The sequence below is a fragment of the Lampetra fluviatilis genome, chromosome 15 (assembly GCF_964198595.1).
Source record: "Lampetra fluviatilis chromosome 15, kcLamFluv1.1, whole genome shotgun sequence".
NCBI lineage: Eukaryota > Metazoa > Chordata > Hyperoartia > Petromyzontiformes > Petromyzontidae > Lampetra > Lampetra fluviatilis.
The window spans coordinates 13,024,447-13,050,045 of NC_136289.1; the positions used below are offsets into that span (position 1 = coordinate 13,024,447).

The 25,599-nt window shown below is 48.0% G+C and overlaps 1 protein-coding gene across 3 annotated transcripts; it reads left to right on the forward strand.

Annotated features, from left to right (window-relative positions):
• Positions 1–1,262: 1,262 nt before the first annotated feature.
• Positions 1,263–25,422, forward strand: OGT (O-linked N-acetylglucosamine (GlcNAc) transferase). 3 transcript variants are annotated; one of them, XM_078863272.1, is made up of 22 exons: positions 1,263–1,487; positions 3,707–3,887; positions 5,342–5,585; positions 5,823–5,891; positions 8,682–8,798; positions 9,010–9,089; positions 9,346–9,541; positions 9,949–10,089; positions 10,335–10,435; positions 10,551–10,704; positions 11,004–11,105; positions 11,222–11,401; positions 11,729–11,887; positions 12,626–12,715; positions 12,827–12,952; positions 13,379–13,549; positions 13,787–13,906; positions 15,081–15,245; positions 15,897–16,049; positions 16,337–16,589; positions 17,217–17,340; positions 17,479–25,422. In XM_078863272.1, the coding sequence occupies exons 1-22, from the start codon at positions 1,442–1,444 to the stop codon at positions 17,636–17,638; spliced, it is 3,132 nt and encodes a 1,043-aa protein (XP_078719398.1). In that variant the 5' UTR covers positions 1,263–1,441; the 3' UTR covers positions 17,639–25,422. The 3 variants fall into 3 exon arrangements, with proteins under 3 accessions (XP_078719398.1, XP_078719399.1, XP_078719400.1); XM_078863273.1 differs by having other exon boundaries at positions 3,737–3,887; XM_078863274.1 differs by lacking the exons at positions 1,263–1,487; positions 3,707–3,887; positions 5,342–5,585; positions 5,823–5,891 and adding an exon at positions 7,382–7,493.
• Positions 25,423–25,599: the final 177 nt, after the last annotated feature.

Genomic DNA, 25,599 nt, shown 5'->3' on the forward strand with positions numbered 1-25,599 from the left:
CCAACGTCCAACCAACATTCACATGTTTACCGGGAAGCAACTCACCAACATCAACGTTGGCCCAACGTTTGCATACTTACTCTCTTTCTCCGGAGGAGTGGGTACGGGGAGCTCATGGTAGTGTGGCACCGGGGCGATGGATGAAGGAAGGTCAGGATACGTGATAGCAGGTGCATTCCTGCCAGTCCGACGTTTGGAAGGGTCCAACCATGAAGAAGTAGCAGTTGTTTGAGTGGTCAGTGGGTTCCCGTCAAATTATTGGGATAGCGAACTTCATGGCTCTCTTTTCCCTTCTGTACCATCCTAAAAAAATACATTTATTTCACCCATGACTAATGTGTAAGAGATTCTCGCAACATTTTTCATATATGATACATTTTTTCAATAACATTGAAAATTGTAAAACATTTTAAAATGAAAAACTTCTACATTTTTGTTGCATTGCTCGCAGGTGAAATGAGGTGCCCAGGGTTTGTCTTGATCCTCGACAGGCATGCCGAAATATGCCTCGGAGGCCTCACACATCTTAGCAGATGCTTCCACAGAGTACTTTTTTGCTAGTCTTGATAAATTGGCCGCAGACATAACAGAATGCGTCTGCCGTATGCTTGCAGCCTCCTAATGCCATCTCAAAAAAATGCAGATATGTATCCACTTAGGCAGCTGGAACTAAACTGAACTATTTATATTACTGTAAAGTTCTAGAAGTGACTCCAAGTTTACTCAGCACTCAATATATCTGGAATGTCCTGGTCACAAAGGCAAAGTTTGTGGGGAATAATAGCCATTTTTTTTACTTTTGAGGCGTAAGCAATTAAGAAATAACACTTACTACCCAGGAACAAAAATGATGTATTTACACGGCGCAATCAGCCGCAGCCGCCCTTTTGTGAGTGGCGCGCCCCACGCGGCCGCACGTGGGGGTCGAGCCGAGCGCCCAGATCCCTCCGCGTGCCGCAGTGGCCACCCCCACCCCGTGCACCCCGACCCCATGCGCCCCACCCCATGCACCCCCACCCACCCCACCCCGTGCTCCCCACCCCGTGTAACCCCACCCCACCACCCCATTTGAATATCGTTGAACACAATTTTATTTAACTAAACTCGCCGACGGTTGTGTACATGTTGTTGGAGTTAACGCGCGCGCGATGCTGTCGATTGAACCGTTCGCCGCGTGTGTTGTGTTGTGTTAAGTGCGGGTGTTATTTTCTAAGGAGGTTGGGGGGGGTTGGGGGGGCGGAGTTATTGTATTAAAGCGCGGTGAGTCGGCGGAAAGTAGTACCGGTCGTTGTGCGGGCAGCGCGACGCTGCTCGTCTTCGCGTCCATCTTCCCCCCATCCTCTCCACTTCGCTTCTTCTCAACGTTTTAAGTTCGTCCTTTGCGCCAAGACACAATTATTTTGTTCCAAGCCACCGTCTTCTCGCTGAAGTGCCGGCCGACATGGCGAACGCCGTGGGAGGAGTGGCGAGCGTCACGGACACGACAGGTGAGGCTTGGTAGTGGTAGTGGTGGTCAGCGACTCGCGCCCTAAGGCGAGTGGCAGGCATCGTTTTTGAGGGCCTCTCCCACCAGGCCTCGGCGGGGCCGCGATGGCCTCGCGGCGCGAAAATTCCATCGACGATGAGAACGGAGCGGGTTGAGCGAGGCACGCTCCTCTTCCTTCTGTGGGGGCCTTTGCCAAGCTCGCCTGGGTCTAGACGGCTGTCGCAAGCGGCTCGTCTGTTTGATGTAAATGGCGGTGCGTGGAAACTAGGCACGAGTTTTTTTTCTTCCAGCGGTCCGAAATCCGCTTTTTTATTATTACCCTGGTTAATTGTGGCTTTGGTTTGAATTGGCGGAGAAATATATATGCGTCGGTCGGTGTCTCGCACGGTAAAATAGTAGCCAGCCGTAGCATGCGACGCCGTTTAATGTATTCGTCATTAGAATGTAATTTCAACAGTTGCTGTTGGAAATGGCGAACGCGTAAAAAAAATGAGGCTGAAGGCCCAGTGAATGGTATTGTTAACGACAATACTACCGACTCCCCCTTTAAACCTCTGCTGCGCATTGTGGGCTTTCGTATTCGTTCCGTGTACACTTGTGTTTTACGCGTATTTTCGTGCCGAAAAATGTAAACATGTACACAACGCCACACGACGAACGGCACCCAAAGCGCGTTGTACGCGTTACGTAAGATGGATGGATGGTGGTGGTGTTATTGTACCGGCAGAGGCTGAACCACGATGGCGACTCGAGGCGCTCCACAACAACTCGGAGGCGGCGGAGGGGGGATAAAGCGAGAGAACGCGGCCAGTTAATGACGCAGATTTTGGGATGAACGTGGGGAACAAATGTGCCCATAAAAATGAGTCGGAACTTGTAATGAATATAGGTGTACGTGCTATGAAGAAGGGTCATCGCGTGAAATGTCGCCGATTTATATATGTTTTAGGCCAAAGGATTGACACGTTAATCCCCCCCCCCATAATTGTGCACCACTGCTTAGCGAAAGCCTCTACGTGTTAATATCACCAGATGTGGTGTTTGTCGAGATCAGATCAATGGCGGGAATTGCGACCGCCGGTTAGATTTGGAGATTTGCCAACACATTGATGAAGAACGTGTTCCACAATAATGGTGGAACACATCGGGATTTGTAAACCATATATCGGTGTAGGAATGAGATTGTAAGAAGGCGAGGCGTTGCGACGGCATCGTCGAGGTCTCTTCGTCCAGCGGTGGGACGATTGATGTTTGACCGTCATCATTGACGCGATATCTGTAATGAAATAACTGAAGACGGAAGCGAGCGATGGTTTTGACGTCGGGTGTGTTGGCAGGAGACTGCCATCATATGTGTGCTCAAATAATGCAGCACTATATTTAACTAGACGCCATTTCATGAAATGATGAGGCTGTTTTTTTTAAAATTACAATTCTAGTCCACTCGGGGGCGCGCGAGCGTAGCCTGTACCGTGTGAACCACGTTTCAGAAGTGGACAACTGGTTTACGCTTACACCCACAAACGTCTTCTGTACAGTAATAGATTGTGTGTAGTCGATGTCTAGTCTAGGTAGATGATTTTCGGATTGATGTTGGGTGGCATCCACAATAACGTGCAGCGTAGCACGGAGGTGTGAACATTGAGAAAATTAAAATGTCTCGTGTGCTTTGTGGTTCTAAATCCATTTTTTGTTGTAAAATAGATGCACAAGCCACAAGGATGTGTTTTCTATTATTTTGCACTGTCCCGTTTTCCTGATCTGTCAACTGCATTGTTTAGCTTTTCTATGCCTGTCCTGGTGAGTATATTCTTCTGTACTCTGATGTTGCAGGCTGAACGCTGTATCTGTGTTTTCTCAGTGATGTCGACTCCATGGCTTTTCGTTTTCCTCATAAACCCCCTCCTCCCATTGTGTATTCCATTAAATAATCCAGTTGCATGATGATTGGATTATTCAATTGCCTGTGCTTATGCATACACATTCAGTTTTTAAAAAGGTCTTCCTTTCTGGTAAGACCACAGTTGCAAACACATCCGTTAAACTCCAATACGATTGGTTAGATTTACTTTGAAGTAATAATTCTGTGAGTACCGTATTTAGTAAATATTAATATACATTTACATTTTATATTCCTCCCCCTCCCATCATCAACCCATACTAATGTTTTTTTTGTTTTTTTTTCCTTTTCCCTCGGATGTGCGTGGGGTCCCTCCCCAGACCAAACGAAACGTGTACTGTCATTCCAAGGGTTGGCGGAGCTGGCTCACCGTGAGTACCTGGCGGGGGACTACGAGGCGGCGGAGAGGCACTGCATGCAGCTGTGGAGGCAGGAGCCGGACAACACGGGAGTGCTTTTGCTACTCTCTTCCATCCACTTCCAGTGCCGTCGTCTCGACAGGTGATTTTTTTTCTTTCTCACACTTGAACCCACGGCTGCTGAGCAATTTCTACCATGCAATGCTTTAACCTGGAATGACCCCGGCCCTCGGAAGCTGAGCGGCATTGATCCTAGATGTTGTGTATACATTGCCGACTACCGTGCACAAACAGATCCGTCAAATTGCATGCGGGGCTATGTGATGGACATTGCTGCGAAGTCAATTGTTCCACCACGTCTGCTCCCCTTTCACAAATCCGTACCGACGAGTGTGGTGAAGTAAGGTCAAATCATACTTCCGAGGCCTGGAGTCTTCTTTACAAACATTAAAGAAACACGACTTTCATGCTTATTAAATGAACATCATTGGTCATGGATTATGCAAATGATGCAGCCAGGTTGGATAGACCTGCTCATTCTTAGGACAACCCAATAAATGTTGCAATTGTGAGGGTTTTGAGCTTGCCCTGATGGCTTATGGGTAAGTATGCAGAATATATTAAAACATTTGTGCCAGTTACTATGTTGATAAATATACACTTGCAAAGTTGCAGGGTTTGTGACAGGAGCTTTTGTGCTTTGGAGATATATGCTATAAAACATTCTGAACAGTTCCAGAGCTTTACGTACAGCCTAGTTCCTGGAGTATTCGATTATAGCAGCATCTCTTAAGAATTTGGCCCTCGGCATTTTATATATAATTTGACATTTTTTCTGACGATGTTATGATGTGACCATGGAAACCGACAACCATATCTCACCAGTTAGTAAACCATCTTTGTGCAAATACGAGGGAGTGTTGAGAAACTTGCTGAAATGAGCCCATTGCACCAGTACTTGTTGGATAAGGAATCTAAGGCTCTTGTTGCCATGGATTGTGGATGGCTATCTTGAGCCTGTTGCCTCCTGATAACAATACACACAGTTGTATTGTTTGCCATGCAGTCAGTTGTGGGGAGTGTTTGCGGGCTGTTTAAGACTAACAATTTGGCATTTAAATGTGGTTGGCTGGAGACAATTGAGCTGCCATTTTACCCCCAACAAGTGCAGGAACTGGCTTCAGTTTTGGATTTTTTGTTTCGTCATCTGCAGGGTATGTTTGAAATATGAATGGAAAAACAACGTAATAACAGGAAACTAAGAATTATTGCATTCCATGGAAATGCTGTACAGTCCTCAACATTTTACAATGCTATTTAACAGTTTTTCTTTTTCACATTGCCGTTGATTTTATTTCTTCTAATGGAGTCAGAACCTGCGCAAGCATGGGTAGCTTTGACTGAGGGAAGATAGTATCCCTCCATTGGCAACGCTACAAGTAATGTGCACCACGGAATTTGCCTGGTTGCATCACTTTACATGGGTGTTGTCAAGTCTGCTTAATACACGAGCTCTTCATAGGGGTGTGAAGTGCCATCTGCTCAGCGCCTAACGATATTTTATTTTTAATCCTCGCTGGTTGTCCTCATGTGAAGGTCGGCACACTTCAGCACACTGGCGATTAAGCAGAATCCAATGCTGGCGGAGGCCTACTCCAACCTGGGTAACGTGTTCAAGGAGCGCGGGCAGCTGGCGGAGGCTCTGGAGCACTACAGACATGCCGTGCGCCTCAAGCCCGACTTCATCGACGGCTACATTAACTTGGCGGCGGCGCTGGTGGCTGCCGGGGACCTGGAGGGCGCAGTGCAGGCCTACGTGACTGCCTTGCAGTACAACCCAGTGAGTGCGGTGCCTTACTCTCGCCTGTCTTTAACTCTGCCTCGCACGGCTTCTGTCATATGGCTGCCCATTGCCTGTGGTGAAATGCCAGGCAGAACATTTCCAAAGACAGTAAATTACGTGTACAAAAATGATGAAAGGTAGTTGTGAAGTTGATGTGTCAGGAGACACACGCCTGTTGGTCTGAATAAAACTAATAATTTGCACTTTGTATCTCTGCCTTTTTTTGTTCCCTAGGACCTGTACTGTGTGCGCAGTGACTTGGGAAATCTGCTTAAAGCTCTTGGTCGGTTAGAAGAGGCGAAGGTAGGACTTCTGATCCTCTATGCCGTTTGTCTGGGGCAGGAAAAGGACTCTGGGCATATTGCAGTGAGATGCAATACAACGAAATAGCCGCTCGACTAAAACCACTTCTCAAGTGGACCCTTGTGAATGTCGTGTTTTCTTCACTTAAAGTAATTGTTTTTGCTTGGTCAAGCAAAACTTTTCAAATATGTTCTACACGTCTCATTCATGGAGACGCTTGTAATTTGGAAAGATTCCACGTATCACAATACATGTTCACTTCGAAGGGGGGGGGGGAACCTTTTGATGGTCACAAAAAGGAATCCTTTTCGCATGTAACATTAAAATGAATTGGCTTGCCCGAGAGTCCTGTACGTTAGGAAATATTATTATTTAGCTATATAGCAATAGATTGTATACATTTGTTTGCAATTGACCCTTGGCCATATGAAGGCTACAGGCCTTATGTTCATATATAAGAGCTAATTATAAATTTAATCAGCATTGAAATCTGGCACTTTGTGCTCCTTTGGCTTGTGTAGACATGCTGGCAAAGTATGATAAGGAAAAGCATAAGGTGGCCGTATGCAGTAATAAATATTGACTTCTCATCGTTCATCCAACTTGCAAAAAAGATTGCATCATCGACTGTGAATGGGAATAATATATAATTGGGATGCTGGCCACCTAATGCTGCGCGTGAAGCGAAACCGCACAGGGTGAAGGAAGCATGGTGTGGGGCGGTAGGCCGAATGCATCTTGGCGCTGCGATTGTGTGAAAGGTGCGGCCTCCAGCCCCTTGCTTCCCGATCCCAAACGTGCACGCGCCACAAATGCGCCCCCCCCCCCCGCACTCCCCTCACCATAAAACGGGGCGCACTGTCGGGCCTGGGTGCCGCAGATCACAAAGCCCCGCAACTCTTGTTTTGTCGCCATGCGGCATCTCTGGGACGTGCGGTGGCAGTAGTGCCGCTTGGGAAGTTGGTTTCGGGTATTGGCGTGGTCAATCCGTTAAGTGCCATGTACTTGGCTCGACCTTTACCAAGCGGCATCCACAAACGGCAGCGCGTCCCGAAGCGCGCTCTCCCTGCCCCCCCCAGCAACCCCACCTTTGCGCGAAATACAGCGATAGGATTACATTGCGCTGGCTGTTTATAGGAATTTGATGCTTTTCTTTCAGACATGAAGTTAACCTGTTTTTACTGTATTCCATTTGTAAAACCAGGATCAGGCTTTTTAGTGGATTGCGCATTGCCAGCATGTGGAGCAGCCACACCAGCACCCCGCCTTCCAAATTTAAATTACCTTAAATAGTGCTAAAAACAATTCAGGGCCCCAACTTATGTTAATATTGCTTACATATTAAATAGAAAAGTCTAAAACTGTTAGGGCACTAGAGAGATTGTGATTTTTGTTCTCTCATTGTTGTTGCTGTTGTTGTGAACCAATACTAACGATTTTGTCTTTTTATTCTTTCTCTCCGTTTGGTTATTGAAATGATGTTGACAAAGGTTACTGAAGGTGAGAAAAAGCCCTGTAGGTGCCTGGCTTCGAAGCAACGAGCTCGAGGCCGGATGTAGTGGCTCAGTCTGCCAGCATCGCCTGTGAAAAAAGTGAATGATGGTAAAAGGGGTTTGTAGCATCGGCAAGAAAACAAATCGGCAATTTGCCTCCATCATCCCTCCTTACTTTGTACCTTGTCACTTTGGACTGTCTGTTTCTTAACTTTTTGTGACAAAAAGGAACTTCAGAACGAGATTTTACTTTTAATTCCTCTCATCAAGATGCAAAACAGTAACGTTAATGTTGACCCTGACCAATTGAATATAATTTGTGTTAAATACATTACAGAAACACAAAGACTTCTAACCTAATTTTTTTGTATCTTTTTTTTCCATGTCCTTACTGCAACGTCTCGTCTGGTTTTGTGTCATGTTTTGCGCTGCGACTTGCGCTTAGCGAAGGGGCAGGCCTGTAGCAGCGCTGAGCGATTTGCGGTAGGGCCGGAGTGGAGCGAGTCCAATATGCGTGGCAGCACGTGCGCAGCGCTCGCTTGCGACCCCCCCCCCCCAAGCCCCCCAACCCTGCACCCTCCCCCCCGCCCCCCTCCACCACCCTTGCCCCCAGCCCCTGCTCCCCCTCCCTGCGCTCCTACATAGCGGCCATGGAGCACAAGTGGCCTGTCCAGCATTGACGGTTGTGACACTTTTTAAGACCACATTGAATAGTGACGTAAAGAAATTATCCTGAAAGGTAACTAATTCCCTGTTCAACAAAACCAGAATACCACAATGTATACATTTTTTTTGTTCTTAAAAATCCTCCTGATTTATTTTGCTTTCAGTTGTAAAAAAACAAAAACTTTATACGGGGAATTAGTTATGAGATTTTTTTTCAAGTAAGTTGCTAAAAATCCAAATTCCCATGTTCCATAACTCAACAATGCTGGATGGGCGCTAGAGCATGCTACGTGGCCTCTGTGGCGATTTCAGCGAGGCAGAAGGCTGATCGACGACAGCAGCAGGGCCGATTTCCCCCACCCTGCGCTTTTGTCTGGCGCTGACGCGCGCGCGCTGAAACCATGCTACAGGCTTGCCTCAAACTCTGATCTTGGCAGTGTTATTTGGACTAACACTTGTTTTCTTTCCCCGTCCCCCCCCCATCCACTCAATCCCCACGCTGCCTTCCAAACCCCCCTTTCCATCCTTTCCTCTGTTTCTTTCTATACCGTCTCCACTTGCTGTCCCTATCATGTTACGTCTTTGCTTATCGCTGTGTAAATGATGCTTTGAAACCCTCCAAACTCCAAAGGCTTGTTACTTAAAGGCGATAGAAACGCAGCCAAACTTCTCCGTGGCTTGGAGCAACCTTGGATGTGTGTTCAACAGCCAAGGAGAGATATGGCTTGCCATTCATCATTTTGAAAAGGTAAACAATTTATTTGTGATTATGAATTATTATAAAGATTTTGTTCAGTTAAACCTGTTAATAACTTGATGTAAACATAGTTAAGTTGTGGCTACACGCACATCTAGTTATCTTTATATTCTGCTGTTGGGAGATATGTGCTCTATTTCTCGTGGCAAGTTTTTATTTTTGTTACTTAATGTATGTTATGTTTATTTTTTTATATTTACAGGCTGTAAGCTTGGACCCAAATTTCTTGGATGCCTATATCAACCTTGGCAATGTCTTGAAGGAAGCCAGAATTTTTGACAGGTAATACATTTTTATACTTGCCAAAATATGTATATCTGTTTACGTACAATTTTAGTGTCTAAAATGCTAAATCTCACAACAGCCTTAACATGAGACATCAAAAACAGTGTTATGATGGTTTCATTATTCAAACTTAATCATTAGTTGTTGCACTCATTAACAGCTTTCCACTCGTATAATCGCTGTAAACCTGTCCGCGTATCATTTGTGCTCTAACATTTTGTGCTGTAACATTTGTGCTTGTGTGACAACCCAGGGCGGTGGCCGCATACCTGCGCGCACTCAGCCTGAACCACAACCACGCGGTGGTGCATGGCAACCTGGCATGCGTCTACTATGAGCAGGGTCTCATTGATCTGGCCATTGACACTTATCGTCGCGCAATTGAACTGCAGCCGAACTTCCCCGACGCCTACTGCAACTTGGCCAATGCGCTCAAGGAGAAGGGAAATGTGAGTTGGGTGCGCGCGGTTGTCGATATCACGTTGGAACACATGTACGGCCCTTGTCAATTTACTGCTGGGTTAAACCACACTTCACCATGCTAATGGGTGCAGATTGGGGAAGGGGGGTGGTTGGTAAGGGCCAGACCAGACCAGATATCACTCTTAACTGATGTTAGCTGTGGCCAAGAGTTTAAACTATCTCGGGTAACTGGGCTCGGGGCAGTGCGGTAACCCCACTGCGCCTCCGTCCCACGTTGGCTTCTAAAATAGAGGGGCTGGATTGTACTGGAATGTCTTGTGCTTGGTTAATAATTTCTAATTTAGTTTTGCAGTATTTTCCACTACAGGAAGCAATTACAAATGCACACAAAGAAAACTGGCTAATGGTGCGTGTCAAAATGTGCTTTCGTCAGATTGCGGAGGCCGAAGAATGCTACAACACAGCGCTGCACCTTTGTCCAAACCATGCGGACTCCCTGAACAACCTGGCCAACATAAAGCGAGAGCAAGGCAACATAGAGGAGGCCGTACGTCTCTACCGCAAGGCCCTGGAGGTGAGACCTGCTGGGCCCAGTGCTTTGTGCATGAGCTGCACGTTTTACTCAGCCGACTGGTTTCAACATAGCTTTACAAGTTCCAAAGCATAACCGATATAGTCCTCGAAAGGGGAAGTAGGTTTGGCTGCGGCAGTGGGCTTTTTTAAACAGTATTGGCCCTTGTGCAATGTAGAGAATTGTAATCGTGCCATAATTTTCAGTAATATGTGACTTGCGGATGTGTTAACGTTTTTGCTTTGCAGGTGTTTCCAGAGTTTGCGGCCGCACATTCGAACCTGGCAAGTGTGCTGCAGCAGCAGGGAAAGCTCCAGGATGCACTCCTCCATTACAAGGAGGCCATTCGGTACAACAACACACTACTTCTCACCTACCTCCCTCCATACATGGTAGCCCGGTATGCAATAGAAGAGGCACTAGGGAGTAACCTAACGCTTGCGTTTTTAATCTCCACCTTCTAGGATCAGCCCAACTTTTGCCGACGCCTATTCCAACATGGGCAACACCCTGAAGGAGATGCAGGACGTGCAGGGGGCGCTGCAGTGCTACACGCGCGCCATACAGATCAACCCTGCCTTCGCAGATGCACACAGCAACCTCGCCTCCATCCACAAGGTCGGTGTGGTGGGGTCACAGCTGTACACGCCCACGGGATGCTTTCACAACATCATCCAAATCTCAAGTAGATTGGTTTACATTGATTGGCTCGGTGTTTATTCTTTTCGGTGCACTGCGCACAGTGCGCTTTTAATATATTTGATTATATACGGACACTGCAAGCTTTAAAAAACGATGCTATGCGCAGTAAAACTTGCATATAAATTATTGCTTTAAACTTAACCCCCCTGTTTTATTAAATGTGTTTCCCATTTTGTTGTGTAATTGTGGTGAATATTAAATTCCTCTCCTGACAGGATTCTGGAAATATTCCTGAAGCTATCTCATCATACAGAACTGCATTGAAGTTGAAGCCAGACTTTCCAGATGCCTATTGCAATCTTGCACACTGCCTGCAGGTGAGACCCAGCGTTCGTCCATCTATTTCCACGTTTTAAAAAACGTTAGCCGCTTTTGTACTTTATTCGTGTTGTGAATTTCCTTCGAAGAATTACTCGTACATTTTTTTTCTCAGATTATTTGCGACTGGACGGACTATGACGAGCGCATGAAGAAGCTCGTGCAGATAGTGGCAGAGCAGCTGGAGAAGAACCGCCTCCCGTCGGTGCACCCCCACCACAGCATGCTGTATCCCCTCTCGCACGCTTTCCGCAGGGCCATCGCTGAGCGACATGGCAACCTCTGCCTCGACAAGGTCCGTGCCTTGACTTTGACCCTGGCTTTGGTCGCCACCCAAACTGCCATGCTTTGTTGGCATACCTATTCTGTGTATCTTGACCAGATTGAACGTTGTGCTATATGTTAAAATTATTTCGCACCGTACGTAGTCAACCGTGTTAATCGGAGGTACTAGGCTTAGTGTGTTGACAAGGTGTTTGTTGTTTATATTGTGATGCACAGACTTATGTCTGGTTTATTTTCTGTGTTGTTGACAAAGCTGGCTCACCCGTACACTTCTCTAGCCTCTGTTGGCATTGGCTATTTGTGATCGCTGTAGACTAATCTGCAGCTGTGTTCACAGATTAATGTACTTCACAAGCCGCCCTTTGAGCACATTAAGGATCTGAAGACAAGTAATGGACGGCTGAGGATTGGCTACGTGAGCTCCGACTTTGGCAACCACCCCACGTCGCACCTTATGCAGTCCATCCCTGGCATGCACAACAAGGACAAGGTTGAGGTGAGATGCTGACGCGTAATCTTCTTTCCTATGGATTAATAACAGATTTAAAGATTTAATTTATTTGTTATACACTCGGTTTGTTCAGAAGCAAAGTGGATCTCATCCCTTCCTCCTTTAAAGGAGTGAAAACAGCAGCTGCGGCAGGGTTTACAATGTGCTGGATGGTTTGGTATTCGTGGCCGCACTCGCAGGCTGCCGCATCTGTTATACGCCATTTGAATCTTATGGCGGTACCCCGGCTCTCGCATAATGTCTGTGATGCAGTAATTTTTAGTCTGTTGATGGCCGGCGATACGAGCGTTCAGGGTTTCGACAGCACTGATTTCGGATTGATTGGTACCCCAGTCGCGGAGTTAAGTACACCCTTGGAATAAATAGTGTCCCAGAAATAAAATATGAATTGCCTCGGCCATTTTGTATTATTTGGTACCCCAGGGTACCGCCATAAGAATAATTTGTGCATCAGGTGGCCGCATCCGGCCACATGCCCGGTCCTGAATCGTTTGAATGTTGACCATTGCCTGCGTGGAAGGGTCAAACTGTGCGGGGAGGTTCGATGATAGTAATCAATATTTGTGCTTTTAGGCCATTGGCACCAATTTGTGGGATAGCTAGAAGGGTATTCTGATCAATATTTTATTCTGTGATGCTAAACGCAAAGCCTCGAAGTGTGTAGTGTGCAAATATTTGTGGATTGTTTTATTATCGTGTGTGGATTGTGTTGTGTTTTTACAGGTGTTTTGCTATGCATTGAGCCCAGATGATGGAACAAACTTCCGCTCCAAAGTTGTGTCCGAGGCTCAACACTTTGTTGATCTCTCACAGGTGTGTGTGGCACTGCTTTGCAATTGAAATATGTTACTATTTCATACCTTTTTTTAACATCTCAACTTTAATACTGTCCATTTTACACCAATTGCTCTTCTTTGAAAACAGATCCCCTGCAATGGGAAGGCTGCAGACCGGATCCACCAGGATGGAATCCACATCCTGGTGAACATGAACGGCTACACCAAGGGGGCAAGAAACGAGCTGTTTGCTCTGCGCCCTGCACCCGTGCAGGTGGGTCACACGTCAGATCTTCCAGTACACCATTTAAAAAATATCTATTTTACCAGGTAAGGCCCACTGAGCTATATAGCTCTTTTTCTGAGGTGACCTTGCCACTAATGATAGCCCAATCAAGTGGCCTGTAGAAATTTAGTGCAGCTAAATGCTCTAAACGCATGTTTCTAAGTGTGGAGGGAAGAACCGGAGAAAAACTACAATCATGGGGTAAATGTTCAAACTCCAAATATACAGGTGTCAGGGTCAGGATCGAACCCACGACCTCCTGTATACCGGTCGCGGTAGATAACATCTTTATACCGTGGCGCCCTTTAAGACATACCTTTGCCATTCATGCCATGCTGTGTTAGGGACTCTAAATTGACACGTGTGTGTCTGTTTTTTCTTTGTGCACTGGGAATTGTCTTCATGCATGTGTAGTGCATGTGGCTGGGTTACCCAGGAACCAGTGGCGCTGCCTTCATGGACTACATCGTGACGGACAAAGTAACGTCACCAATAGAGCTTTCCTCGCAGTATTCCGAGAAGCTGGCGTATATGCCCAACACGTTCTTCATTGGCGACCACATGAACATGTTCCCACATCTCAAGGTATGGGGTGTTCGGTTTACTGCTTATTTTTTTGTCCAGTGGCAGTACATTTTGCGTACTTGACAGTCTTTGTTCGTTGATATAATTCTGTTACTCTTTTTGCCCTACACTTATGAGACCCTGAGTTTGTAAGACTTCAAAGCTGCTGATATTGCATTCTGTATGTTAAAAACATATTTGTATCACGTAAAGTACTTTGTGAATGCTTTGCAATGATAAAATGTTCTTATTTCACAGGAGAAGGCAGTGATTGACCTGAAGGCAAATGGCCTCGTCTATGACAACCGTGTGGTTCTCAACAGCATTGACATGCAGGCCTTCCTTGACGCCTTGGGCGATGGTGTCAAGGTCATGAAGGTGAGCCACCGTTTGAGGCCAGTTTTGTTTGTAACTTGAAAGCCCGAAACCATGAATGATGCAGATCATGAGTAGTTTACAGATTCGCATTTGAGAATAATTTAACGAGACGGCTTGTAAATACGTCTTCTTAGGTTTTTTCGGTAAAGTCACGTAGAAAGTAAAATAAAATAAAAAACAAAAATCACGACGTTTCGGAGGCAACACAAGTCTCCGTCATCAGGTGGGACCGTCACAGTCAGATTAGCTGTATCAAGTGAGGCAATGATTCAAGATGTAATCCCTTAAAAGCGAGTTGAGGGGGGAGGGAGAGGGAGAGCTCATCAGACTATGGTAGCCAATGAAAGGAACGTATCGGGAGGGAGGGGGGGCGAGGCCAAAAGGGTGGGCGATGGACGTGGAAGCGCTTGTGCGCCAGCGGCCAATTACTGCACACGCCAACACAATGGAGCGATTGTGCGCAAGCGACCAGCCACTGCACCCGCCAACACAATGGGCAGAGAGGAGGAGGGGAGGTCTAATACACATGATAGACAAAAGAACGAAAATGATGATGGGTACAAACTTAGGGGGAGCTCATCAGACTATGGTAGCCAATGAATGGAACGTAAGCTTCAAATCTAGAATTGTAAATACGTCTTCACATTTATTGATGGCGTGATCTTGTTTGGTTATGTATGCAATATTTCTTAAAACGTGCACTTTTCTCGTGTTCAATCCGGGGGCGGGGGGCGATCCATTTGTCATCTCGGGGGGGATCCCCTGTTGATAGTTGCACTTGAGATTGAAAGAGCTGAGGTACCTCGTGGCACATGCCACAATTTGAATAATGAAATTCTTACTGACAAACTCAACAGGTAAAACTGGATTTTGCTGGCTAACATTTTTTTTGGGGCGATGCCCGAAAGAATTGAATGTACAATAGATTTGCATGTGGCTTGGGTTCTTATTTTGCTGCACACAGTACCATTCAATCTAGTTCAAGCTGGGTGAATGGGCATTTAAGATTGAGCATTACAAGTTGCATTCGTTAAACTTGAGTTTACTTAATGCTCTTACGATAGGCTGCAAATGAACGTAGTACTTACGCATGTTCAACCGTGAAGATTTTGTTCGTAGATAACTGCGTAAGACCTGTTGAGTTGATACTGAAAATGTGTGTCCGTGTTTACAGATTAAATATCAGGAGGGTGGCGATGATGACCAGGAGAATACCATCGCTCTGCCCGTGGTTCCCATGAACACAGCGGCTGAGGCAATTATTACCATGATAAATAGAGGGCAGGTGCAGGTCAGCATCAACAACTTCGTTGTCACCAATGGGCTGGCGACAACACAGGTGAGAGAGTGTGGGTTTGGTATCCCATTTTAAAGTAAGCTCATAAACGGACGCTAAATTAATCTGTTCTTCAACGATATACTTCAGCGGAAAGCAACTGTGAAGCCCGTTGTATTGTTAAGCACAAGTTGGTTGGTGATAGCTGAGATTTGTTTCTTAACTCGTGATGTCCAAAGGGAATTTGCTGAAACGGAAGTGGCTCAATTTAGCACATTCCTCGAAGTTGATGAGCATGTGGGGTAGCTTGTGTTGCATTCCTTTCAGAGTTGTCACGTAACAAATGTTGAAAGTGTTTTTCTCATTCGTTAACCTGCAAGCAGCTTGTTAATTATACAGCTGATAACTAGGCTTTAATAATTTAAATTGTGGTAAATTGCTAGACATTGCTTCACAATGGGTAAATGTTGAATTTTGACCTCTAAATGCTGCTGCAAACTTTATTTTGTATGGCATGTGCTTTTTACATTAGTTTTTCTTTTTAGCCAAAAGAGTGATTTTTAAAGCCTGCAACACTAAAAACTGTTCTATACATTTAATGAATTCCACTAAAGTTAATATCGTATAATTATGGGATTTAAAACCACGTTTTTAATGAAGCATGCTTTACAATGAGAATACAAGTTTGTTCAAGTACACCAATGTCTTATTTAGATCAACAACAAAGCAGCGACTGGTGAGGAGGTGCCACGCAGCATCTTGGTGACCACGCGATCACAGTACGGACTTCCGGAGGATTCTATCGTGTACTGCAACTTCAACCAGTTGTACAAGATTGACCCAGCCACTCTTCAGATGTGGGTTAATGTGAGTAGTAGTACTTATACATATTTTCACTTTTGTTTGCAAACGATTACTAAATACCTAAAATTGTAAGTGATTAGTGTTTGTAAAATGGGGTTATTTACACAATTAGATTTTCAATTTGCATTCTAGAAAGTCACGAGGACCATTGTTCCTAGAAACAGGAAGAATGCTTTGCTGTTTGGTTAAAATATTTGCCCTTTACACATCCTTACAAATCTGAACGTGTCCAACGCGTCTGGTTTCCAGTTAAGCTTATCTATGCGTGTGCGTGCCTGTGCCTGTTACAGATCCTGAAGCGCGTGCCCAACAGCATTTTGTGGCTGCTGCGCTTTCCGGCAGTGGGTGAGCCCAACATCTCGGCGTGCGCGCAGAGTTTGGGCCTGGCAGCGAACCGCGTTGTGTTTTCGCCAGTTGCACCCAAGGAGGAGCATGTGCGGCGCGGGCAACTGGCCGACGTGTGCTTGGACACGCCGCTCTGCAACGGTCACACCACCGGCATGGACGTGCTGTGGGCTGGCACGCCCATGGTCACCCTACCCGGTGCGTTGCACTGTTTTTAAGTAAAAAAAAACACGGGTTGAAATTAAGTGTTTGCATAATTAGCGATAGCTCGCCCAAACGAAACTGTTTTACAAGTTACGGGAACTCCCAATTAATATGATGTATAATATACAGCCGTTTTATTATTCCACTGCTGGATGAGGGCTTCCCCATGCTGTGCTGGTTGTGAAGGATATTTGACCATACTCCACAGTGCTGCTCAGTGCAGATGCTGAAGGCAGGGAACCTAGCACAGGACAATTGATTTTGCTGCAGTGCCCTCTGCTGCCCACCGACAGCTCGAGGCTATCACAGTTTGTTGTGCTTGCTGGTTGCCTATGCAAGCACTATTCAGGCTCAGTCCTACCTAGCTTTGGTAATTAAATTGGCTGTGCGTTCCATGTAATTTGGTCATAGGCCAACATGTAATAGCCTAAATGTTGAAATTCGTGAGGCTAAAGAGCTTAGTTAATGTTAAGAAAGTTTATAATTTCAAATTATACATTTGATAATTGTAAAGTCTGAACATTTGACAGTTTTAATTATTTTTTGCACACATTTGCCTATCATAGCCTCCTTGGTGTTGAGAATAACGCTAACTCTTGCATCCTTCATGTTGCCTGGCAGCTGAGACACTTGCGTCACGTGTGGCGACTGCACAGCTGACCACCCTGGGTTGCCCCGAACTGGTTGCCAAGAACAGACAGGACTACGAGGAGATTGCCGTGAGGCTCGGCACTGATGCTGAGTAGTACGTATAACCATCCCCCACATATATCTCAAAGTTGGAACTTTCATAGATTTTTTTATTCGGGATTTTTTTCTTCTACAGTAAGAAACTTAAATACACTAATTAACAATCTCCCTTTGTTTCCTCGCTACTTTTCAGCCTCAAAAAGATCCGCGCCAAGGTGTGGCGCCAAAGGCTGGGCAGCCCTCTCTTCAACAACAAGCTGTATGGGGGAGATCTGGAGCGTCTCTACTATCGCATGTGGGAGCACTTCGTGGCTGGCAACAAACCGGAGCACCTCACAGCCCCCTTTGATTAGAGAAGACAGACAGAAGGCTGTGTACAGAATACTTATTTTCCATTAAGCTGCAGTTTGTTTTGGGTCGTTATTGTAGATCAAATTCATGTTTTTGTTACGTTTCATTGCTCGTGCACAAAATGTGGCATTTGACCTAGGAAGCACAGTCGCCTCTGCTGATCTGCCTCTGCCAGTACATGATCGAAGATTGTTTTGGATTAAGAGTTTCCAATTGGCTAAATTGGGCTATTGATGTAATAATCATTTAATTTATAAGTTGATATTTAATGCACAAACTTTGGTGTAAAAGATTAAAGTTTGTGGCTTTTATTAAGAGTCAAATGCTTCTGGAAAATGTGGACACCAGAAGATTCCCTCTCAATTTTTATCTGAAAAAATGGCGATGCAAGTTGTATACATGTGTAATAATTCTCCGGAGACAGATTCGGAATCAGTCCTCTTTATTTTCACTTGACGGTACACTTGCTCCCACACGCTCCGTTGCTGGCAGACAACGTAGCGTCAGCGGACTCCCACCAGCTCCCACCGCGCACGTGGCACCCGGAGCCCCGTACGCGCGTGGCTCTCGCCCCCGTTCAGTTCCCAGACTCCTCCTCGATCCTTCCTCTCTCTCTTAATCCCTTCGTCACGTGGTCCTCCCAGCCAATCCTCCATGGACAATCTCGACCGTTCTCGATGGTTCCCTGTCAATCCCGGGACCACGCCTCTTACCCGGGTCCCCATTGGCTGGGGTCCCAATTGGCTGGGCCAATCACTCCTGCTGACATGCCGTGATCACGCCGGCCCCACACTCCCTATCTCAACCCTTATTGGCTACAAGCAGGACTGGCAAGCCAATCCCCCACGTGAACCCACGATAGCTGTTATTACATCACCCCCCCCCCCGGTGAAAAAAATAGCCGTCTCGGCTGGGAAAGGGTGATAAACCAATTCCGAAACATATTATTAGGGCACCGAGGTGCGTTTAACGATATAAGGGTGAACCGGCGTCCCTGCGCCTACAACATATAAAAAGTCACCCATACAACAAAAACAACGACATACATTAGGGCGCCCCTGCAGCGCAGTAACAACAGGGAATAAAACAAACGACAAAACGTTAACGAAACGGGAGAGATTTCGACCGCGTACGCGACGCGGGACCCCCTCCGCTCCCAGCGCCTGATCCCTTTGCTTCCGGATGGACAGGAGGTGGTAGGCTTGAAGAAGAAGTAGGTTGTGGATGCTTGGTCACGTCCAGGTCAGGTCTCCTTGGAGGGGGGGCGGCTGGGGCCACCTCAGCCCTCAGAACCTGTTCATCTGTAGGAGGCACAACACAGTCCCCCTTGGGATCAATGGGTGTGACAAGCGGCGTGGTCGGCTCGACGGAACCCGGCAGGTCAACTAATGGGGATGAAGGGCCGACACGCGCGTCAACATAGGGTTTGAGCCGTGAGGAGTGGACATACCACCGCCGATTTTCATACTGAACACGGATACTCTGCAAGTTCCGAACATCTATTAGTGTTACAGGCCCCCGCCACGGCCTGTGCAGTTTGGGGGATGTGCCCGCCGGTACCTGGGGGCAGTGGAGCCACGCTCGGTCCCCCACTGACCAAGACATGTGCGTATGCGATCGACGCGCATAACGTTCGTTCCTCGCCTGAGCACGGGCTGTCGCACACCGGGCAGCCTCTCGCGCCTCCGTCACTCGTTTAAGCGAGTCACGCACGTGGTCAGGCAAGGAACGGCCTTTTGCCTGGCTCACCCAATTGCACGTCGATGGGTGGAACATTTTCACGGCCATACATCAAAAATAATGGTGAGTATCCCGTGGATGTGTGCGGAACCATGCGGTAAGCCGCTAAGACGCCTGGTATGTGCAGGTCCCAATCGGTTTGCTTTTCACTGACCGTCTGACAAAGCATAGCCGAGAGGGTGCGGTTAAATCGTTCCACCATACCATCTGTTTGTGGGTGGTAAGGAGAAGTGCGAATTTTCTTCGTACCCAACGCGTCACAAACTTCCTTAAGCAATTTGGAAGAGAAATTCCGCCCCTGATCTGTGAGCAACCTTTCGGGTGCCCCCTTGTCCATGACATACCCGTTCAAGAAAGCGTCGGTAATGGATGCTGACGTCTGTTCGGGTAGGGGCCAGGCCATCGAGAAAAATATTCCACCCCGACGAGAAGGTATTTATTGCCCCTCGCCGACGGGGGAAACGGGCCCAGAATATCGAGCGCGACCAATTCGTTAATGCGGGACACCTCAATGGAACGTAACGGTGGTACATAGGGGTTACGAGGCGGCTTCCTCTTTGCACAGTCCTGGCATGAGCGAATAAAATCATTGACGTCTGTTGTCATACCGGCCCAAAAGAAATCCTTCTGCAGTGCGGCCAAAGTCTTTTGGACGCCGAGGTGCATCAATTTATCAGCGTGCAAAGCACGAAGCAGGTCGTAGCGAAGTGAAGTAGGCACGACCAAGCGTGGCCGATCAGACAACCCGTCAGTACACATTAACAATCCCGACTTGCCTCGGATCATCTGCCATTTCCAACCCGCCAATCGAGATTTTTGTTTCCCTATCAATTTCCGTAGTGGAGACAGCGAGGCATCAGCCTCCTGCTCACGTAGCCAAACCGCGTGCGGTAACCGCAAGATATCATCCGTGTCCACCGACCCTTGCTGGTCGTCCTCCTTCGCTTCCGCCCCTGCCTCGTCATCCGCTATCGCCCCCATAACCGGACAAGGCGAAGCGGCCGGTGCCGCACAGCGGTGCGTGCCCGTCAGGCAAGCGCACGGAGGAAGGAGCGGCAGCCTTGAGAGCGCGTCAGCGTTCGCATGACGGGCCCCCTTTCTGTATGTAATATCAAAGGAAAATTCTTGTAACGATTCCAGCCACCTGGCCAATTGGCCTGACGGTTGATCTAATTTCAAGGAGTATTGTAAAGCCGCATGATCCGAGCGAACTAGGAATTTCCGTCCATACAGGTACGGCCGGTACAAACGGACAAAGTGAACAATTGCCAAAAGTTCCCGTCGTGTCACGCAATAGCGTGTTTCCGCAGGGGACAAAACCCGGCTGCCGTACGCCACTACTCGCTCTACCCCGTCCTTACGTTGCGACAAAACGGCCCCAATGCCGATATCACTAGCGTCCGTATCGAGGATGAACGGCTGTGAGAAATCTGGGTAATCCAGCGTTGGCGCCGTGGCGAGGTGGTCCCGAAGTGCCATAAAAGATTTTTCCTCTTCCGCTCTCCATTGAAACCTTTGATTTTTGCCAGTCAGAACATGTAATGGCTTTGCCAACGTCGCAAAATTTTTAACGAAGCGGCGATAATAGGAAGCGAAGCCAATAAACCGCCGAACATCTCCCACCGAAGTGGGTGTGGGCCACTCTCGTACGCATTTCGTTTTCAGCGGGTCAGTGGATACGCCGTCCGAACTGACGATATGACCCAAGTAGCGGACAGAGTGTTGCAGAAGGTGGCATTTTTTAGGTTTAAATTTAAGGTCAGCCGTACGCATTCTTTGAAAAACCGCCTCTAGACGTTGGAGGTGTTCTTCGAACGTGCGGCTGAAAACAATTATATCATCAAGATATATGAGGCACGTTTCCCACTGCAGTCCAGTCAGCACCAATTCCATGAGCCGCTGAAACGTCGCCGGTGCCGCATTCAAGCCCATAGGCAACCGATTAAATTCAGAGACCTTGCGGCGTGCGGAATGCCGTTTTTGCCTTCGACTCATCGTCGAGGGGAAGCTGCCAGAACCCCGAGGACAAGTCAAGGGTAGAAAAAAACTTAGCACCCGATAAAGCGTCCAACGAATCATCCATCCTCGGTAAGGGGTATGCATCCGCCACCGAAATTTTGTTTAACCGGCGGAAATCAACACAAAATCTTGTACCGCCATCTTTCTTCTTTACCAGAACGACGGGCGCGGCCCAGGGGCTGTTGGACGGCGAAATGATGTCCGCCGCCAACAATTCATTTACCGCTCCGCGCACGTGATCCCTTTCCGCCGGGCTCATGCGATGAGGGTGCATAGAGATGGGAGGCGTCGCACCGGTGTCAATATGGTGCGACAAAAGCGACGTGCGGCCGAGGTCCAAATCATTTTTACTGAAAACATCAGTGTACTGTATCAACAATGAACGCAGGGCGTTCCTTTGTTCGTTCGACAAGGAAGAATTTTCTCCGCACAAATCTGCGATCCAACGTTCTTGAGCGATCGTGTGGGGGCCTACCAGCGGGCATTCGTGCGCGCGGCGCTGCGTCGCAAGAGGCGAAGTCGGTAGTGGCGTGAGCCAACACCGACCCCTCTGGAACAATAACGCGGTCAGGTCCCCCATTTAACACCTGTATAAAAGGTGCTTGACCCGGTCGTACGATCGTTTGCGCCGCCGCTAAAGAAAATGATTTAGATGCCGAATTAGATGGGGATAGCAGCACCCCTTCTGCACCCTTCCCCATTCGAAGGGGTTTACGGTAACGCAACGGTATCAACATCTGTGCTCCCGGCGGTACTTCTACCGTAGCAGCAGCAACGGCAGTGACTGCGTTACCTGTAGGCGCGCTGGCCAACAAGGAAGGCAGGAACGCCATACGACGACCCCCCGGCATTTCTAAACAGTCCTGGTCGACTCGTATTTTCAGCGGCATCCGACGCAGGAAATCAGTACCGAGTAAGCATGGAACAGCTAGCGAGCGAGAGATTAACACAGGTCCTGCGGCGGTAATATTACCGATAGCGATGCTCACATCCACCTGGCCACAGATACCCATGCTTCCCCCATTCACGGCGACACACGCATCATTAACCCTACGTATCTGCGATGCAGGGATGGACAACAGATGGAAAATAACATCAGAAATGATGGTGGCCGACGCGCCCGTGTCCACTAAGATGCGCACATCAACGCCGTCGATGGTACCTCGTACCGTCGACGAGCCCGAAGCCGCAGCTACCACCCTGCGAGCCAATTTTTTCCACTGCGTAGCAGAGCGCGTAACTGTAGCGAGGGAAGTAAATTTTTCCCGAGGAGTGTGAGAATGAGTGCGAATGGATGGGTGATGTGACAGGACCTGCCGGGTGTCCGATGTGTGCCGACTCGCCCGAGGTTGTTGCAGCTCCGCGGCAGGTGGAGGAGATGGAGGTCCCCTCGTCGGAGGAGGCGGCAGCAGAGGCCGACAGCGGCAGTCACGGGCGAAATGGCCCCGTCTGCCGCACTTGAAGCAAGCCGCCGACGTCGGCCGGCGGTCGGACGACCCGGCCCTTGCACGCGGACGGCCCATGTAGTTGCCACGCTGGTCGCGCAGCCGCCGTCCCGGACTCTCGTGCTGAACAGCAGCAGCCAGCATGTCGTCGTCGCCCGAGTCGTCGGAGCAGTGGACCACTAGTCGTGGAGACCACCCCAAAGGTGGCCCGTCGATCTCCGGCTTCCCCGTCCACGCCGCCATGTGGTCCCAACGCCTGATATTAAATTTTGCGTCCAGGCAACGCGCCACCCATCGCGATGTAAGTGGTTCGTGGCCGCACACTGGCAGCAAAATCTTGAGTTCCTGAGCCAACTCCAGCATACGGGAGAGGATGAGAGGATCCAAATGGTCAGCCGTCGCGTCGGGGTAGGCAGCCATGGCCAGCGCCATCAATGCCCCCCGATAGGCCAACGGCGATTCCTCCGATGCTCGGCGACGTAACATAAATTTTCTGGTGGCTGACGTCGGTGGGTCATAGAATTCCGCCATCTCCATGAACGCTTCCCGCAGTGTCTTCTTCTTGGCCGCCGGAATGGAACGGAAGACCCCCAGAGAAACATCGTCGAGCAGTGTAGGTAGCGCTCCCAGTGCTTCCTCCTCCGTCCAATTGACGGATCTAAAAGCTGATTCAAAGCGCCATGTGAAAGCACTCCAATCACCTCCGGCGATGAATTCTTTGATTTGTGGAAGGCGATGTCCGCGGTGGCAAGCGCGCGCCGCAGGCGTCTCCGACTGGCGTTCCCGCTCTCCACCCGTATCAGACAAAATGGCGGCCGGCGGCCGCGTGGCGGTAGGCGCGCCCAAAATGGCGGCCGACGGCTCTGGCGCAGCTGCCCCACCCAAAACGACGGCGTCCTCCCGCGTAGCAGAAGGAATGGCGGACGCAGGTTCCTTCACCGGACTCCTTCCCACGGCGTCCAGTTGATCGGCAATCTGGCGGCCCGCGGCTGGTGAGGATGCCACTGCGGTCACCAGACTAAGCAGAATGGCGCGTAATGATTCGATCTGCTCCGCCATCAGCCGCCACTCGTCTTTTGTTCCTGCAGCGGTTGCATCTGCCGTCGGTCGACGCTGAGAGACGTCGAGAGGTACATCTTCAACAGGCGGCATAGGGGCTGTAGCTCCCAACAGCTCATCTTCATCCGTCTCGACTTCCTCCTCCGATAGAGGCACAGGCAGGTTCTTTTTTCTGGGGTGCTTGGACATCTTGACGATCGTCCAAACAGTCGCAGAAGTACTTCTGACACCAATGTAATAATTCTCCGGAGACGGATTCGGAATCAGTCCTCTTTATTTTCACTTGACGGTACACTTGCTCCCACACGCTCCGTTGCTGGCAGACAACGTAGCGTCAGCGGACTCCCACCAGCTCCCACCGCGCACGTGGCACCCGGAGCCCCGTACGCGCGTGGCTCTCGCCCCCGTTCAGTTCCCAGACTCCTCCTCGATCCTTCCTCTCTCTCCCTCTTAATCCCTTCGTCACGTGGTCCTCCCAGCCAATCCTCCATGGACAATCTCGACCGTTCTCGATGGTTCCCTGTCAATCCCGGGACCACGCCTCTTACCCGGGTCCCCATTGGCTGGGGTCCCAATTGGCTGGGCCAATCACTCCTGCTGACATGCCGTGATCACGCCGGCCCCACACTCCCTATCTCAACCCTTATTGGCTACAAGCAGGACCGGCAAGCCAATCCCCCACGTGAACCCACGATAGCTGTTATTACACATGTACATTTCCTATTACTCGTGTAAAAAAAAAATTGCTTTTGAAAATCGGCCTAAATTGAGGGAACTGTACTTCCATTATTTTGGTAAGAGAAACTAGCCAATGTTATTTACTGTTGTTTAATTGTACCATTTCCAAAGTAATTTTAAAACAAACTCAGTGTTGCTACTATACGTGAGCTGATAAAGTTGTGGATCTTTGTGATTTCCTCATGTTTTATATTGTGATTTTGTTTCTCCAAAATGCAGCAATATTACAAAGTTGTCAGCCTCTTGTGCTATGACCCAATGTCCATATGATTGTTTAATTTTCCAGTTATTGAATGCCTGGTTTTCTGTAACCTGCTGAAATTGGTGTGGTGTTTCCCAATGACAGGCTATTTGCAGTTGTGTACATTGAATGGATTTTTCAAGATGGTTCTATCATGAGTGTGCAGTCATGTGTCTAACTGCCATTGGAAGTTGTAGGAGTTTATATTGTGATTGGATGAAAGGTAAAAGGAGTTTGTTTTAAGCATATACAGTAATTCGATTTTGTATTCTCGGTTAAACTGGAGGCAAGTGCAACGTTAAGTTTCTTCAGGTGATGCAATTTATCTGCATTTGTGGTTTGTGATGCAAATACATTTTTCATTAAGGCTTTGGCTTCTGTAGTGTTCAACATCCTCATGTTGCCTACAAAATGTGAGCTTTTGGTTTTCAAAATATGTAGCGGTGTGCTGCTGTACAATTGGGTACTTGGCAGAATTCATCTTCAGTTTGTGAAACAATGCTATATTGTAATTAACCCATACTTAATAAACCATTATGATCTGTATTGTGTTAACTGAGTACTTTGTGACCGTATGGACGCCGTTATGGAGTTCTCTCCCAGAACCATGATATTTTTTTTGTATTTGGGGATGGATGCTTAGTTATCTAGATACTCTAATCACTTGATTTGAAGCTTTCGTGACTGCAGGAATTACTCTGGTGCTTTTGGTAAAGTTACG

Coding starts and splice junctions, on each gene's coding strand:
- OGT (XM_078863272.1), top strand. CDS start 1,442: ATGGCGAACGCCGTGGGAGGAGTGGCGAGCGTCACGGACACGACAG. Junction 1,488..3,706: donor GAGCGTCACGGACACGACAG/GTGAGGCTTGGT, acceptor GTCCCTCCCCAG/ACCAAACGAAACGTGTACTG. Junction 17,341..17,478: donor CTCGGCACTGATGCTGAGTA/GTACGTATAACC, acceptor GCTACTTTTCAG/CCTCAAAAAGATCCGCGCCA.